The sequence below is a fragment of the Tympanuchus pallidicinctus genome, unplaced genomic scaffold (assembly GCF_026119805.1).
Source record: "Tympanuchus pallidicinctus isolate F22 unplaced genomic scaffold, pur_lepc_1.0 scaffold2, whole genome shotgun sequence".
Taxonomy (NCBI): Eukaryota; Metazoa; Chordata; class Aves; order Galliformes; family Phasianidae; genus Tympanuchus; species Tympanuchus pallidicinctus.
In genome coordinates, this window is record NW_026294721.1 from 14,315,590 (window position 1) to 14,330,928 (window position 15,339).

At 37.6% G+C, this 15,339-nt stretch overlaps 1 protein-coding gene across 12 annotated transcripts in view; it reads right to left on the reverse strand.

Moving 5' to 3' along the window:
* The window catches only part of LDB2 (LIM domain binding 2), a 208,206-nt gene that overhangs the window by 135,252 nt on the left and 57,615 nt on the right, over nt 1-15,339 (reverse strand). For 11 of the 12 annotated variants that reach the window (XM_052681445.1, XM_052681443.1, XM_052681444.1 and 8 more), the window contains exon 2: nt 618-720. In XM_052681445.1, the coding sequence (XP_052537405.1) occupies nt 618-720 (103 nt within the window). Of the gene's footprint in view, nt 1-617; nt 721-2,434; nt 2,454-15,339 lie in introns of those variants that run through there. The other variant, XM_052681451.1, reaches the window with a different exon arrangement.

A 15,339-nucleotide genomic window follows, 5' to 3' on the forward strand; every position in this document is an offset into this window, starting at 1 on the left:
CTTATCTCTCTGTTGCTGAGTGCTAAAGCTGAGTGAATTATTCACTTCAAATAATTTATTCGATGAATTCTACTTCTTTTCTCCTGCTCAGAGTATATGCGGGCACTGGACACCAATGCCATCGGATTTATTCACCGCTTCATTTTATTCAAGCTTGCATTTAGTGCTTGATTGAGAATATTCTTGACTTCTTCTGGTGAACTCGGACTGGTCAGACACTAACAACAGCAGGTCCTTAGTGTGTGCAAACAGTATAGACCCACGCAGCTGATGGAACACTTCCACAGACACTTATTTGGGAAATTTTTCTGGTCCCTGTTTAAATCCAGAAGCCCTTCCAGCAAAAGTGCTGACAACTGCTGCAAAGTTCCCTTTGTGTGAACGGTTTTACCCACAACATTCAACACTTGAATGTTTGTGGAAACTAAATTAACAAAGTATGCAAACACAGCCGAAGTAAATTAATTTACAAAAATAAAAAGATTATATTGTATGAACTTGATGGTCACTGAATACAGAGAATTGGCTTTTTCAGTGCCGGTTTATATCTGTCTTCTACAGATAAAACATGTATAGAAAGTCAGGCTTAAATTGATAACAAAAAATGTATCTCTTACTGTATCGCTTTGGTCCATCTTCCAAACAAAAGGAAAGGGTTAAGGTTGCATCATCTTCAAAAAATTCAGTTGCAAAGGCATCCCACCAGAGGTTGTCACTATCCTAGGAAGTAACAGATCATTCACTTAAGAGGAGGCAAAATGAAAATATTTTCATCTTTTTAAAATAGAAATTCCAAAGGATCACACACAGTTTGCATGTCTTTCCCTAATTTGTGGGTTTAGAGGTCTATGAGATATTTCAAACTATTTTTCTTAGATAAGGTTTGAGTGTTAATTTAAGGAAAGAGCTGAAACATTTAGTTTATTACACAATAAACTGTCTTCCATTTTGTCCAACATACAAAACGTGACAACTTTCATTCTCATAAACACATGCTCTTCTGTAAACCTTCAATACTTTCATAAATCAGCTGCAAATATATCAATTACGACTCCACCCCCTGCCCCCCAATTCTGTCTGTGGGCTGCGTATCTCAAATTCTTGGTTCTAATCATGAGAAAACTTCAGTACTTAATTCTGTAATGCTACATAACCCAATTATCAGCATGAGTTGACAAGAAAGTTATTTAGAAACCAAATGTAATAGCCATTCCCCTCCAATGCATTTAATATAAAATACAATGCTACTGCAGGTTAATTAAATACCAGCTAGTTACTTAAATGTAACTGTTGTGAGAAATCTTTACTTATCAGTGTGATACATGAAGTGAAAACAATATTTTAAATGGCCTGTGTATACTTAGACATGCATTAATACACAGTCAAAACATAATAGTTATGGAACATAATAATTAATAGCAAATATTAATACACTATTCCACTTAAAGCACCCAATACATCACAATGGTGTTGTTGCCTTCAGCAGTTGAACGAGGCATTTGGGTGATTAACAACACCTTTCAAACGTCTTGCCCAAGCAATAATCGCTACCCACTGCACTCTGCCACTCGCCAAAAGAGAGGCTGCAGCAGTGTTTCACCAGGATCTTTGGGGCATACTTCTTGTATCAGCAAAACAAGAGGGGAGGAAAAGCTTTACAGAATAGCGCACAGAACAGTTCCAGCTCTGCTGTTGAAAAGCTGTTGGTATCTTGGTAGCTTGGCATTACCTGAGCTACTTGTACAATACCCAGCAATGTGAGGGTGAAAACCGAAGCATCCTTATGATGCAAATGCACACAGGAAACAAGAGTAAACAGGAAAACTGTGGTGCCTCACCTCAAAACCACACATATTTGCACTCTTGTTTGCTTCCAAGAAGTCTGAGAGCTAGAAAAATGTGGAGACTGAATTACCGTGGATTCTCTCCCCCGATAAATGAAATATCCAGACTCTGTCAGAGTTTGAACACAGTCCAAGGTCTTTATCTCATGTTTTTGCATAGTTTATGTCAAGAAGAAAAAACAGAAAATACACTACCAACCTTCTTTCCACCGTTAAGAAAAAAAACCACCTTAAAATATATAAATCCTCTGTTGGGCTTGGATATGCTCTGCTGATTAATTCTCTGCTCCACCTCATCACAGGTGGGCCCAACTACTCTCACAGCCAAATGGTGAACAAAAACAAATGAGGTCTCCCCTAGCCAAACTGGAAAAGGATCCAGTTACTCTAAAAAAAAAAAAAAAAAAAAAAAAAAAAAAAAAAAAAAAAAAAAAAAAGGAATAAAATCACCCTCTTTTTTTTTTTTTTTTTGCAAAAAGGGTATGGTGAAGGCAAGGCTGCCCCCAGGCATCTTTAACTTATGCTCTGACAGGTTACGGGGGATTTTGCCAGAGTAATTATTTTTCTATTCAACAATAATGAGAAATTACCATGGCAACCTCCTTTCACGTAGTGCACTCACACGCTCAAACATTGAAATAATGGCCTAAACATAACAAAAAAAAAAAAAAAAAAAAAAAAAAAAAAAAAAAATTAATACTTTTAAAATATTTTGTATTAAAATGAGCTTAAGGAACGGGGCAAAGGAGAGAAAAGGACAGAGGCAGCCTGAGAGTTGAGTCAGGAGTGAAGAGGCACAGTGATGTATCCAGCTACCCAAGCAGCGAATGTCTTCTGCCACAACTGTCATTGTTCCTCCCAATTCCACCCTCTGTATTATTTGTAATTTGAAGCATGACTCAACTCTGAATAGGATCTCCAAGTAAATGGAGTCCTAGGGTTTCAATATTTTTTCCTGACTCTGATTTCTTTGGCAAAAGTAATCACATTTGAAGTACAATGATGCTCTTTTCCCCTTTCCATTTAGTAGTCCCACATATTCACTGTGTGATGTGAGAGTCAAGCTGGGTTCTTCTTTACACCTTACAGTCTTACATGATTAAGAGTCTGAAAGCCAAATGAGCCTTTTCTCCTTGCTTGTGATGGTGATTGCTGAACCAAAATAGGTCTTGCAACTGGAAAATAAGGCAAGTGGAGCCTATTTTTTCCAAATTCCTTCATTTTCATTTAATGACTTAGAAGGCAGAGTTTGTGTAAAAAGTCAAAATGTGAAACCATGCTCAGGATAGGATGCAGATACTTTGCAGAACACAACTGGAATTCAAAATAATTTTGATAAATTGCAGAAACGATGTGAAATGAAGATGACATTCAATAATGCAAAGTGACAAAAGCACAAATACAAAATAGAGGATAAAAGGCTAAGCACAACAGCAGAAAAAGGTTCTGATCATAAAGGACATACGTCAGCAATCCACTGCTCCTGCACATGAGATAAATGTCTAAGACATAATTCTCTTCTACTCTAACAAGCACATCTCTGGAAAGACTAGAATAGTCCATCCACTTCTGGAATACTCTTCCATGTCTGGGCCAATTACTTGCTGTGGACTAGTTTTAGGAATTTAACTGAGAACAAGAGGAATCACAGTTTGAAGACACCATCAAATACAACCTAAGAGACTCACATCAAGCAAGTCAAAAGGATGTGGTTGTACTTGGTGTCACAAAGAAGCTCACAGGGAATATGATGGCAGTGTTTAACTATGTGAAAAGACTAGTGTAAAGAGTGTAATCACTCCTCTAGGGCTAACAAGGGTGGAAGAAGTAATACGGCTTGGTGTGCTGCCACTGTGGGTTAGGCAACATAATCTCGTTTCAGGTCCATAGCCTTCTGTTGTTGCAGAGAGGGAAGACCCCCAGAGTGCTGCCATATCATAAAAATTTTGACACTAATGTTTATACCCAGAGCACACTGACAGACCATTAAAAACAGAATGCCAGAATACAAGAAACCAGTAACTTCCCCTATTAGCTTTAAATTAGACTCGCCTTGAGTCTACCCAGCATATTCATGGTTCTGATATGAATTTCACAGGAGTAACAAATTAACAGGGATCTGTGTATCTTCATTTTATAGGAAAGTGGGTATCGAGGTTCAGGAGAGCTGCACTGCCTGCTGGTCTCAGGCAGAGTTATGCTTTCTCCCTCAAATTGCTTTTGGTTGCTCAACATACAGCAGGGGCAAAGAGTATATGAAAAGATGATCATGAAAACAAATAAATGTGATTCTGAATACACCTAGGAAGCACATCTGTTCTGAAGTGGGACTTTTTCTATGTAATCACTTTTCAGGGAAGAACTGAATTTTAAACACCAACCTCTGTGGCTTGGCATTGGACAAGGCAAAAATAAAAGAGATAGTTCCCCTGGGAGCTTACATTTTTCTGCTGGCACCTGCAACCCTTCCCTATTGACACTTACTATTTTCAGAACTCTATACATCCACACGCCTGTTGGCAACGTGCACACTTCTCATATTCTTTCAAGTTAATGCTGCACAAGGAAACTGCTGTCTCTCCAAGGAAAGAATATTATTCCACCCTTCCCCCCATTCCCAGCAAATCATACTACACTTGAGCTTTTAAAATGCAGTTCAAGATAAAATTTTGCCATTAAATACACCTGTAAAAGCTGCACAGCTATTGCAAATTATGAAACTCACAAGATAAAGTATCATAAAAATTCTGACACTAATGTTTATGCTCAGAGCACGCTGACAGACCATTAAAAACAGAATGCCAGAATACAAGAAACCAGTAACTTTCCCTATTAGCTTTAAATTTGACTCGCCTTGAGTCTATCCAGCATATTCATGGTTCTGATATAAATTTCACAGGAGTAACAAATTAACAGGGATCTGTGTATCTTAATTTTATAGATTTTGCCATCTGAGAACAGAGCTGTAGGTCTATCCCTGTGATGCACAAAGTTTTCATGATTTGGCATACGTTTGTTTGGGTGGGTTTTTTGATTTTTTATTTTGATTTTGATTTTTTGCTATTTATATAAATTCTGTGTGAAATATTGATATTTTAAGCCTTGAATTATTTTCTAGGGAAAAGTATGAACGGACTGAAAGTGCATTAGTCACGTACAGTACATAGGTGATAAACTTACACTGTCACATGGCCATCTATCATTATGCAGATACAAGATTCACGCCTATCTTACAGCTGGGGCATTATTCTTAGCAGTATGCAGTACCTTGTATAGTACCTGAGAAAAGAGGTCTGATCTACTTGCCCCAAACCAGTTTATAAGGACTACTCCTGCTGCTTTTGCAACTTAATTTTTTTCTTATTTTAAACATAAAACATGTTTTAATTCCCTATGAGGAGCGACTGGAGGAACTGGGGCTGCTCAGTCTGGGGAAAAGGAGGTTGAGGGGAGAACTTATTGCTCTCTTCCAGTCCCTGACAGGTGCTTACAGCGAGAGCAGAGTTGGTCTCTTCTCGCTGGTGACAGGTGACAGGAAGAGGGGAAATGGCCTTAAGTTGTGCCAGGGTGAGTTTAGGTTGGATATCAGGAAAAACTTCTTTACAGAAAGGGTTGTGAAGCACTGGAGGCTCCCCAGGGAGGTGGTTGAGTCACCACCCCTGGATGAGTTTAAAAACCATTTGGATGTGGTGCTCAGGGATGTGATTTAGTGAAGGGCTGTTAGTTAGGGTAGTATGGTTAGGTTGTGGTTGGATTCTTTAAGGTCTTTTCCAACCTCATCAATTCTATGATTCTGTGATTTTAAATAGCATTAAATTAATCTTGCAACTAACCAGATCTTTCTTACAGAATCTCCAGATCCCTTCCCCCAGCCAGAAATGCCTGACTCTATTACTTCCATTTGTTATTTCACACATACTCACAGTTTTAATGGTGTTGCTTGCTTTTATTTCAGTTACTAGTGTGGCTGGATGCCATCTCTCAAACAATGTGTAGTAAAACTGGCAGAAAGATTTTAGGACTTGGCTTTGGTCATAAGTACTTTTCTGTTCCATTACATATTTGCAGCTTTTGCCAAAACTCTACTCAGTGCTCAACACATATCAGTTTCTTCAGATTACTTATTAATTAATTAAATTATTGTTTACATTCCACTTTGGAACTTATCTTGGTTTTTACAGTAACAAGACCAAGTTTCTGTTCTATTGAAAAGACAGAACACAGTCCTGCAACAAAAGCAGACAGCAGCACTGCCGCAGAGAGACTGGCTCCTGTGCAAAATGGGGGCAAGGTCTCTGCTTCTCATGTAAATCCGAAAAAACTTAAAGAATCCAGCAGAATTACAGGGGAAAAAAACAAAACAAAACAAAACCAACAACAACCTTGTAACAGAAAGCTATTCTTACAGATTCACTGGAAATTCATGCTACATCTAAGATTCTCTTTTTGCTGCCTAGAATGCTCGCAATATCACTACTCTTTGAGGCAACAAAGCACAGGAAATAAAGAAAGCACTAACAGCTTATGTGCTTATTGGAGAACTGTGAAAATCAAACATTAATTATTTGATTCCAGATGAAAACGAGAGAAACACACACAAAAAAAGGAGCAAGGAGGCTTTGCAAAATATGCAAAGTGATTCATGCACTTTTCTTCTGAACCAGGGAATCTGGGAATTAGCATCACTACAGCAAAACAAATACACTGCACTGATTCTGGCTATACAATTCAGCTTTGCAGATACACCACTCTGAGACAGTTTCACTTAGATTCTAAAATGACAAGTCCACATTGGATAAGGACACCAGAGGTTCAGACTAACCAAAATACGATGACATTGATCCGAAGAAAATAAATATTTTCCTTATGTTCTGAAGGATGATTGTCCTCTTCCTTTTTATTTGGCCATTAACATATGCCTGAAGTAGCAATTTTTGTTAGAGTGGTTGTGGCAACTGCTTGCTAGGCTGGCAAATAGCAAGACCAGTCTACACACAGCTATAAAAGTATAATTATCCCATTACATTTAAGCCACTCAATTTTTCCATCTACAAGATACTACATGTATTTCAAGTTGAATATCCCCTTAAAATTAGAGTCCTAAAAATTAGAGATTTTCTAACTTAAGTTATCAGGAAAGGATAAGATAGCGAACTATCTGCTTCAGTCTAATAACAGAATCAAAAAAGAATGTCAAGTCTCAAACCTATTATTTATCATTGTTTCAGTTTTACTGCAGCTTGTGGATAAAAGAGAAATGAATCCCTAAATATTCACTCTGTGCATGTTTCACTGTTCAACTACAGCAAATACACAGATTGCAGAGTTTAATAATACACTGTAAGCAGGACAAAGCAGCAGGGTTAATTTATGCTACGTGTCATTTCACTGCTTCTTTAATTTGAATTCATTATTTTTACTCCTGAAACTGGCACATAAGAATGGACAGAAAAGAAAAAAGAAAAAAAAAAAAGGGGGGGAGAAAAGGAAAAACAAATGAAGCTAGGCTCAAGAAGACATATTCTACTGCCATGGCATCATCCTTGATATTTCACAGCAAGATTATCAATAATTAGCAAAGGATGCCCTTTCATCCTTTCTAAGTATATGGGATAAGATTGCACTTGGTCCCTAAAGGCAAGACCTATATTCTGGTTGCACGAACAAAAAACCTAGGCATTACAAATTATGACTGTAGTGCAGTTGTTAACAGAAATAGACACTTCTACCCCCAGTGCAGTATCTGTTTGGCCTTGGTATATATATCATGTTAAATCCATTCCCAAAGCCGTTTTAAATTTGAGACCTCTTTTCAACAGACATGTGAATGTCTCTAGCTGGCCAAGAACAGAAGTTTAGTTCTTTAGTAGTATTCTCCATCCACAATCACTGCAGACAAATCACAAGCTTGAGTTTTCTGTTTATCAAAAATGATCTGCAGTTACACTTCTCTGTTCTGCAGAAGAATGCTCCACAGCCTCAGCCTTTGAGAATGGTTTATAGAGATGGAATATTAAGTGTGTCTATTATCTATTGTACTACTGTTAGTCATATGAATGTTCTTATTTTACGCTGACATTTTGACCTGGTTTCTTTTTTACCTTGTTTACTTCCATCTGTGTGAGTAAATGGAAGCTACTATGCCATATATCCCAAAGAAAAGGCAATAGCTAGTATTGCCATCAGTGAATACAGAACATCAAACATCATATGTCAGGAGGGCAGACGAAAAAGTCACATTCTCAGCAACCTTAGTAAAAGAGTCTCTCTGGGTCTACCTACTCAACTAAACCAAATCCCAAGGCACTAAAATTTAGTGAACACAAATGCTGTGTTTGTTAGCCGGTAAGTCAAATTAATTAAAGATTATTACCTTCTATTAAGCTTTGCAAACTAGTTAGGAACACATCACTATGTTGGACAGGTCTGTCTAACCAAAGAACTGCTATTTCTTTGGAACAGAGATGAAATAACAAAGATCCAGCGTATCATATGTCCCAAGATAGGTAAGCTCATGCACAGAAGCCTAATTTAGCAATAAGTAGTCAGAAAAAATAAGAACACTGAAGACGTACTTAAGAAATATCTCTTGTAAAGAACAAAAATTGTGTTGTTACATATTAATAATGTATAATATCTTTGCTGCATAAATAGTACATATTCTTTGAGCAAAAACCACTGCTGAAATCTGTGGGAATTACTAAAAAAGTTTGAAAGAGAAACATAAAAAATACGAAACAGAAATGTACAAATGTATATGAATTCAAACTTATTCACACATTAAGATGAGATTTTCAGACTTATGCACCCATTTTCCATTGGACAATCAGATGTTGGAACATTCTGTGCAGCACAAAATCCCAGCATGGAAATTGAACTTGCTACTGTTAGCTAAATCAAAGCCGGAGGATGACAACAGGGCTGGGATTCATTTCACCCCAAGATGGTTGTCTAAATTCATACGAGACAAAAAGCCTCCTGGAGATATCTGTCTCTTCACCAGCTGTAGAGGGAGCAGAGAATAGTTCAGTCTAGCCATGTAACTTTTACAGGGATAAAGGTAGGTAAGACAAATCCTATTCTGTGTACTACCAAGAATTTGAAATTCAGGAAGAAAACTAGTTGAGGTTTTGGGAGCTTACATAGCAAAGGCAAAACGTAAGTGGAAAGCTGGGTGAAACATCCGTATCTACGTTGTTTAGGTTTTCAGAGTCTTGGCAGGAAAACCTATAAATGATGTTCAAGTTTTTAGCTCGTAGCGCTCAAAGCTCTCCAGGCTGCCAGGCTCCCGCTGTTTCATATAAAAAGCTCCGAGTGGCAGACAGAAGTTGGAGCACTGGTTAAAGATTTCTGCCAGTATGAAATGTTTCAAATGAAGAAGATGTGATTATTTGCCTGGCTTCCTAAGTTCACTCCCCAGCTAGCCACAGTTGCCAATAAAGGCCCCCAGGTCCTGCATTTTATCTTACCCTGCCTTTGGATTAGAAATTCCTACATGAAATGCAGTTAAGCTAGAGGAAGAATTGTTCAGATATATCCTTCTACAGTCTTGGAAACCTGAAATATAAGGAAATCTTTAGACAAGACAACAAAAATCAAATAATGCCATCTCTCATGTACTTTTCTGCTACCACTGAATCACTTGGTCACTCCTTGCTTTAGTTGTGTAGCACTACCCTTCTGAAGCACATTAGACTAACAGGCACGTGACAGTCACAGCTGCTTAATGAAGAAACAAAAATCAGGAGTGCAAGTTGCACAGACAAAGATGGGAGTGCCGTGCAGTCACAGATTCCCAGCATGTTCAAAAGTTTCAGTTCTGAGAAGCATTAGTACAGGGCAGTGAACTTTAAATTGGCATTTGCATTTACACACTAAGGGGATGTCTGATTCACCTGCTTACAATAAAAATAACACTTAGAATGAAAACTTTTATTGTTATTGCTGTTGTAATACTGTGGAGTAGTGTAACCAATAACTGACCACAGTATTATGGTGGCTGAATTACTGGATATTTAGTTTAGAAAAACAGAGAGAATGAAGCACACATTGGGAAACTCAGAGCTGAGATAAGAGAGTGGGTTTGTATGTTTGTTTGAATTATTAAGTTTAAATTTTCACTTCAAAGAAATAACAAAATTTATGCGCACCAAGAAGTGCTCTCCTTCAAAACTGCACTGAGCAAAGTAAGTACAGCTTTTTTCTAAATGGCGTATCTTACCTTGTCAAGCTCATTTAAAGTAAAAAGGCATCAGTAGTAATAATGAGAACGCAATTTGTGAACAATTCCTTCACAGAAGCCAGCTACTACATATTGTAACAAATTAAAAACTCTGAAAAGACTATGTGGGTCCCTAGAGAAATGTATTTAATAAAGCAAACACCAATATTGAATGTGACAGAATTCCATTTGCTGTAGAATCCCATCCAACTGAGTTTGGCTGTTGCTGAAGCAATTAGAGAAAGCTGTGATTTAATGATTATGCTAAAACCCTAGACAAACAAAGCTCTCACCTACCAAGAGGCCACTTAGCTGTATCACTACCACCAAAATGTATAAAAAACTTTGTAGATTTTCATTTGCTGTCAGTCAACTAGTATCAACACAAGCAGTTATTTACTGAGAATGTTGAGTTACTAGCTACTGTACTTCTTTAACATGAAAAATGTATAAATCTAAATTTAAACTAAGTAAGCAATGCCAAGTGTGAACTATGTATGTCAGGGAAATCACCCCCTAAGGTTATTCTTGTAGCTGAGACCTGATATGGTTTAGTCAAAAGATCACAACAGGTCAGAGTTTAATCCTTTATTAAAAAGAAAATAAAATTGTTTGTCCTGTTTATTACAATACAATGGATCCTCACCTTTGGGTCTATAAACATCTGAAATTTGAAATGAAATGAAATTTTAAACGTCTTTTCATCACAGCAGCAGCCTCGTATGAACTACAACTTATCACTTCGGACTTCGTGGACCTGTTAGATTAGCAGTAACACTGATTCAGTTGAGATTTCTCAGCTTTTGATAGACAGTGTTTGGCATTCTCTACTTTTCCAATTCTTTTTAAATTTATTTGAATAGAATCATAGGTCATCAATCAGAATAAAAAAGGATGAAAGTATGTGACAATTTGGAAGGCTTGATTATGGAAAGCTTCTGAATTTCTTTGAGAATATGAAATCTCTTGGTGTGCTTATGTCAGCCAATAAACTAAGTGATTGCAAAAACTAACGTGTCTTTCTTTTTTATAACTTTCACATTAATCTGAGAGCTGAGTGAGTGACACATACAATTGTTGATGTGGATTTTTACCCTTGTTGCCTTCCAGGTGAAAGCATCTTCTGACAGGAGAAAGCAGAGCTTTGGGAACAGCAATTCCCTTCCTCTCCAGTTTCTTCAATGAACAGGATCTAGAGACATGGTGCATATCTTAGTCCAAATAAAAATATCAGTGTTGATATTTTAAAACCATAAAGAATATGAAACCTGGGAGTAAGCTGAAACACACAGAGAACTATTTTAAGATAGAAAACGTTTTTGCATGACATGGTGAATCATGCACAGAATTGCTGCAGAGGAGAGTGAAATAATTTAAAGCAGCTATGTATAAGAATGAACTTCTCAGGCAGCTCAGACCTACTTTCAAAGATCTAAATCCTAACTTCTTAACAAAAGCATATAGTGTGGGGCTTGGTTTTAGGATATTTTTTAACTATGTTTTGGTCTGGTTTGCTAAAGCTCTGTATTTCTAGCTAAAATAAGTGATAATTGTGTTCAGAACACTAATTTTATTTATTTATTTATTTATTTTTCAGGTATTACATGGTTCTCAAGAGTGCTGTAAACCCAGAGCATTTATCATTTCAGAGCTTTTCTGGGAAGATTTGTGTTCAGACTGCTAAACAGCCTGAAAAAACAGCAGTACCCTTGACAAAGCCAAGAAACTGCACTGTCCCATTCCTGGGAATGTGTAACTGCCAGAGGAGCTGTCATATGAAAGTGAGAAAAAAAAAGAGAAAAAATTCAATGCTAATGCCTTCTTAACTAGAGGAACCCAACCCATAGTATATCACAGAAAAACAGCACGGTTAAAGTTGAAAGGGATCTCATACAGATCCAGACTTGCTTTCTACCATTGCAGTGACAACCACTGTGAGATGTTCTAATGTTTCTGTGTGCTTTTTATTGAGAGCCTATAAAATCAATTACAGCTCTATCTAGGTTCTCCAATAAAAGACTTTATCAAAATTTCATATGACCCCTCTGAGGGTGCTGGGTTTGTATGCTCAGTGTTCAAAAATCTTAGCATTCTCCTTTTCCACATAGTTTCCCCACAATCAGTTTGATGTTCACAGCTGATTTCTGTGGGACACACCAAAGAATCACCTGTCTGCTCCAGAAGAAATTCTTTTTTCTTTCTCTTTCCACTTTCTGACTTGGAACAGTTTTTTCTACAAGCAGATACACTGATACACACATCTGTGCATTAACATTTCTGTTGATACTCTTAGCTCTTCCAGTAGTGCCTGCTGGACCAGGTTGTTTGCCTCTTAAAATCACGTTTGAGGTCTGAAGCAGTCTAGAACAAACATGATCTTCTTATAACCTCCTCAGCGTGTGATGTCTGAGAGCTGCAAGAGGCCCTGCTGGGTCAAAGCAGAGCCCACTATGCATCTAGCACACATCAACAGGGACAGAAGAGTGTAAAGAAGACCAATGTGCTTTGTATTAAGCAAGAAACTCCTTGTTCAGACTCCCCAAAGTGTTCTAGCTCAGTAAGGCTCAGCATTTGGCGGGGGTCAGATCCAGGCTGGCTGTCTTCTGACTGGACCTTTGAGGCCTGACCCTCAATGGACTCACAGAACCAGCACACAATCAAAGGAGCTTCAACTTTCACTGAATATGCTCATGGCCCTTGATCTGAAGAGACCACAGGCAAGATTAGTCTGTCAGTGTTTTCTTCATTCCTCCTCCGACTCTCCAAAAACTCATCAGTAGTAACCAAGGAGGTGATACCAAACTGCCCACTGAGTGGCATCAAAACTGCAAAGATGCTCTACTGCATTGCTACAGTGAGCTTCAGACATGCAATGCTGTGGGTTGTCAGATGATATACACCAGTTGTTTCCAGTATTCAGGATGAGATGTGAAGGAAGAAGCATTTTTTCAGTCACACAGCATGAATCTCACATATATGGAAATATGTAACCTATCACACCACCAGCAGCAGTGCCCTGCAAACATAAATGGGAACATGATGTTCCACAATGTTCCTGTGATAAGCATAGCAGCTGGACATACAAAACGTCTCCTAAGAAATGTAAGGTGAAAAGATGGTACTGGACAAAGTAACCACTCTCTCAGAATTGATGTTTCTTATTTGAAAGACTTTCATTCCCAGAAACTGTCCTCTTCCTAGCTGACCTTCGATTTAATCAAAGTACTTCTACTCCTAAGTTAAAACTTAGGGCCTCTATTCTGTCAGTTTGAGAGAGAAAAACCCCAAAGTAACACCCTCCAAAATGAACTAAAGAGAAGCACTTATACAAGTTATTAACTTTGACTAATGCTACTGTAAATATCTCCAAAGAAATTACTACACATCAACAGGTGCCACATGAGATGCAGCAGTGTCCATTCTGCATGGCACAATGGTAGGAGTAACTGGTTAGACACTGTAGCTTAACATTTTAAACAATCCACTCTCTTGCTACAAGACCAGAGTAACTAGGTCTTCTATTCTTCTTCTGTAGCTTCTCCTATCTAAAAGATAATTTGAAATCTAAGATCTTAGGTCCTGTCAGTAGATATCAAAGTGCGTTATTTTTCCTGAGAGCTGTAGCCTAGCTTAATGGTAACTATGCATTTAAATGTAAGCAAAGGAAAAAAGGGAATTCCAGACTATTTTTCTTTGTTAACAGGATGACACTTAAGCCAATCACGTGATCCTTCAGAGCTTGGCTTTGCTTTGGGTAGAATGACTGAGTGATTCTCCTGTTGTAATTGCAGATGTTCATTCTCATGGACATCAGTATTAGGAAAATGGAAGCTTACTTGGAGGCAGGGTGCTAAAGAGTGCAGATTTTTCATCTGGAACAGAAGAAATTGTGATCATCTTTGATATCACTTTTTCTCATACAGCTTCTTTGACTTCAGCATTGGTATCAAAAGAAAGTGACCTGAACATATTGAAGACAATGCAATTTCCAGTATTCCCTCTTGCATATGACTTAAAAATTAACAGCTAATTAATATCCCAACAGATCTTCTTTAGAGAGACCTGATCAGAATTCAGTGCTAAACATCACAAGCATTTCAGGGCACTTCATTGTGTTTCTAAAAAGCACCAGAAAAATTAAGTCTCTTACATTATTTCCAGTGCTTTCACACTGGAAACGAAAAACTGTATCTCTGTTTCACTGCAAAGCACAGAGAATTTCTCAACAGAGAGTTCTCAAAGGTAGAACATTTTACATTAACATGAGAAAAAATGGTTTATTTTATCTAATTCATGCAAACCACCCAATCCCAGTAAAAGAAAGATGGCAGCTCTCCTTCCTTCATGTTTTGAGAGGAAGTCAGAGAAGTAATACAAACTGACAGGTTTTTATGACTGACCTCCTGATACCTACTGGTGCATAAACATGCAGTTGTTAAAACTTATCACTAGGGCCAGAGTTATCCCCTCTTGACTAGGAGTCTGCCAAGTAGTAATAAATAAGCTAAAAATAGTTTCAAAATAATCTGTTTTGTTTAGTCTATAAAATTATGCCCTACAAAATCTCCAAACACCAAAGTTGAGATCTCACAATTTTTTTGTCCTTGCCCTCCAGATATTTCACATAACTCAGTAGGAGGGTCATCATAGGTGATCTCTTCTGTTCCAGTCTGGGACCAAGCTTCTGCTAACAGAACAGTACTTTTTATTTTATCCAGCCCTGTTGATTCACTTGAACTCGCTCAACAAACATCAAGCAAACCCTTCCCTCCAAAAATTACGGTACTCTTTTGTATACAATTGCTGCTATACACTTTAGAAATAAAAGTGGCATTTGAACAGTAAATAAAATGAGAACAGTTCAATCAAATCAAGGTCCATAAAATTCCGGCAGAGAAAGCATATCCCGCTTATCAACTATTCAGCTTAATGCCTTGTTTTACTGATGACAGATCTACAGGTAGTTTTCTGTAGTATAATAGTCAATAGGAGTAGTGACTGAATAATGTAAAAATTTTATTGTAGGAAATTATTGAGGTTACAAATCTGGTCTCAATTTCATTTGTTTCTGTATATTTCTGCAACCAAAGTTTAGTTCATGCAAATGTTTGTGAACAATGAATTTAGGGGCATTTTGCCAAGACGAATGCAATCATCAAAAGAAAAAATCATTTTCTGATAAAGTTAAATTTATTTCCAGCAGAGACAGAGGTAGCTTATAAAGAAAGACACTGCAGAATTAAGGATTAGGAAAAACAGCATGATAGCCTACTA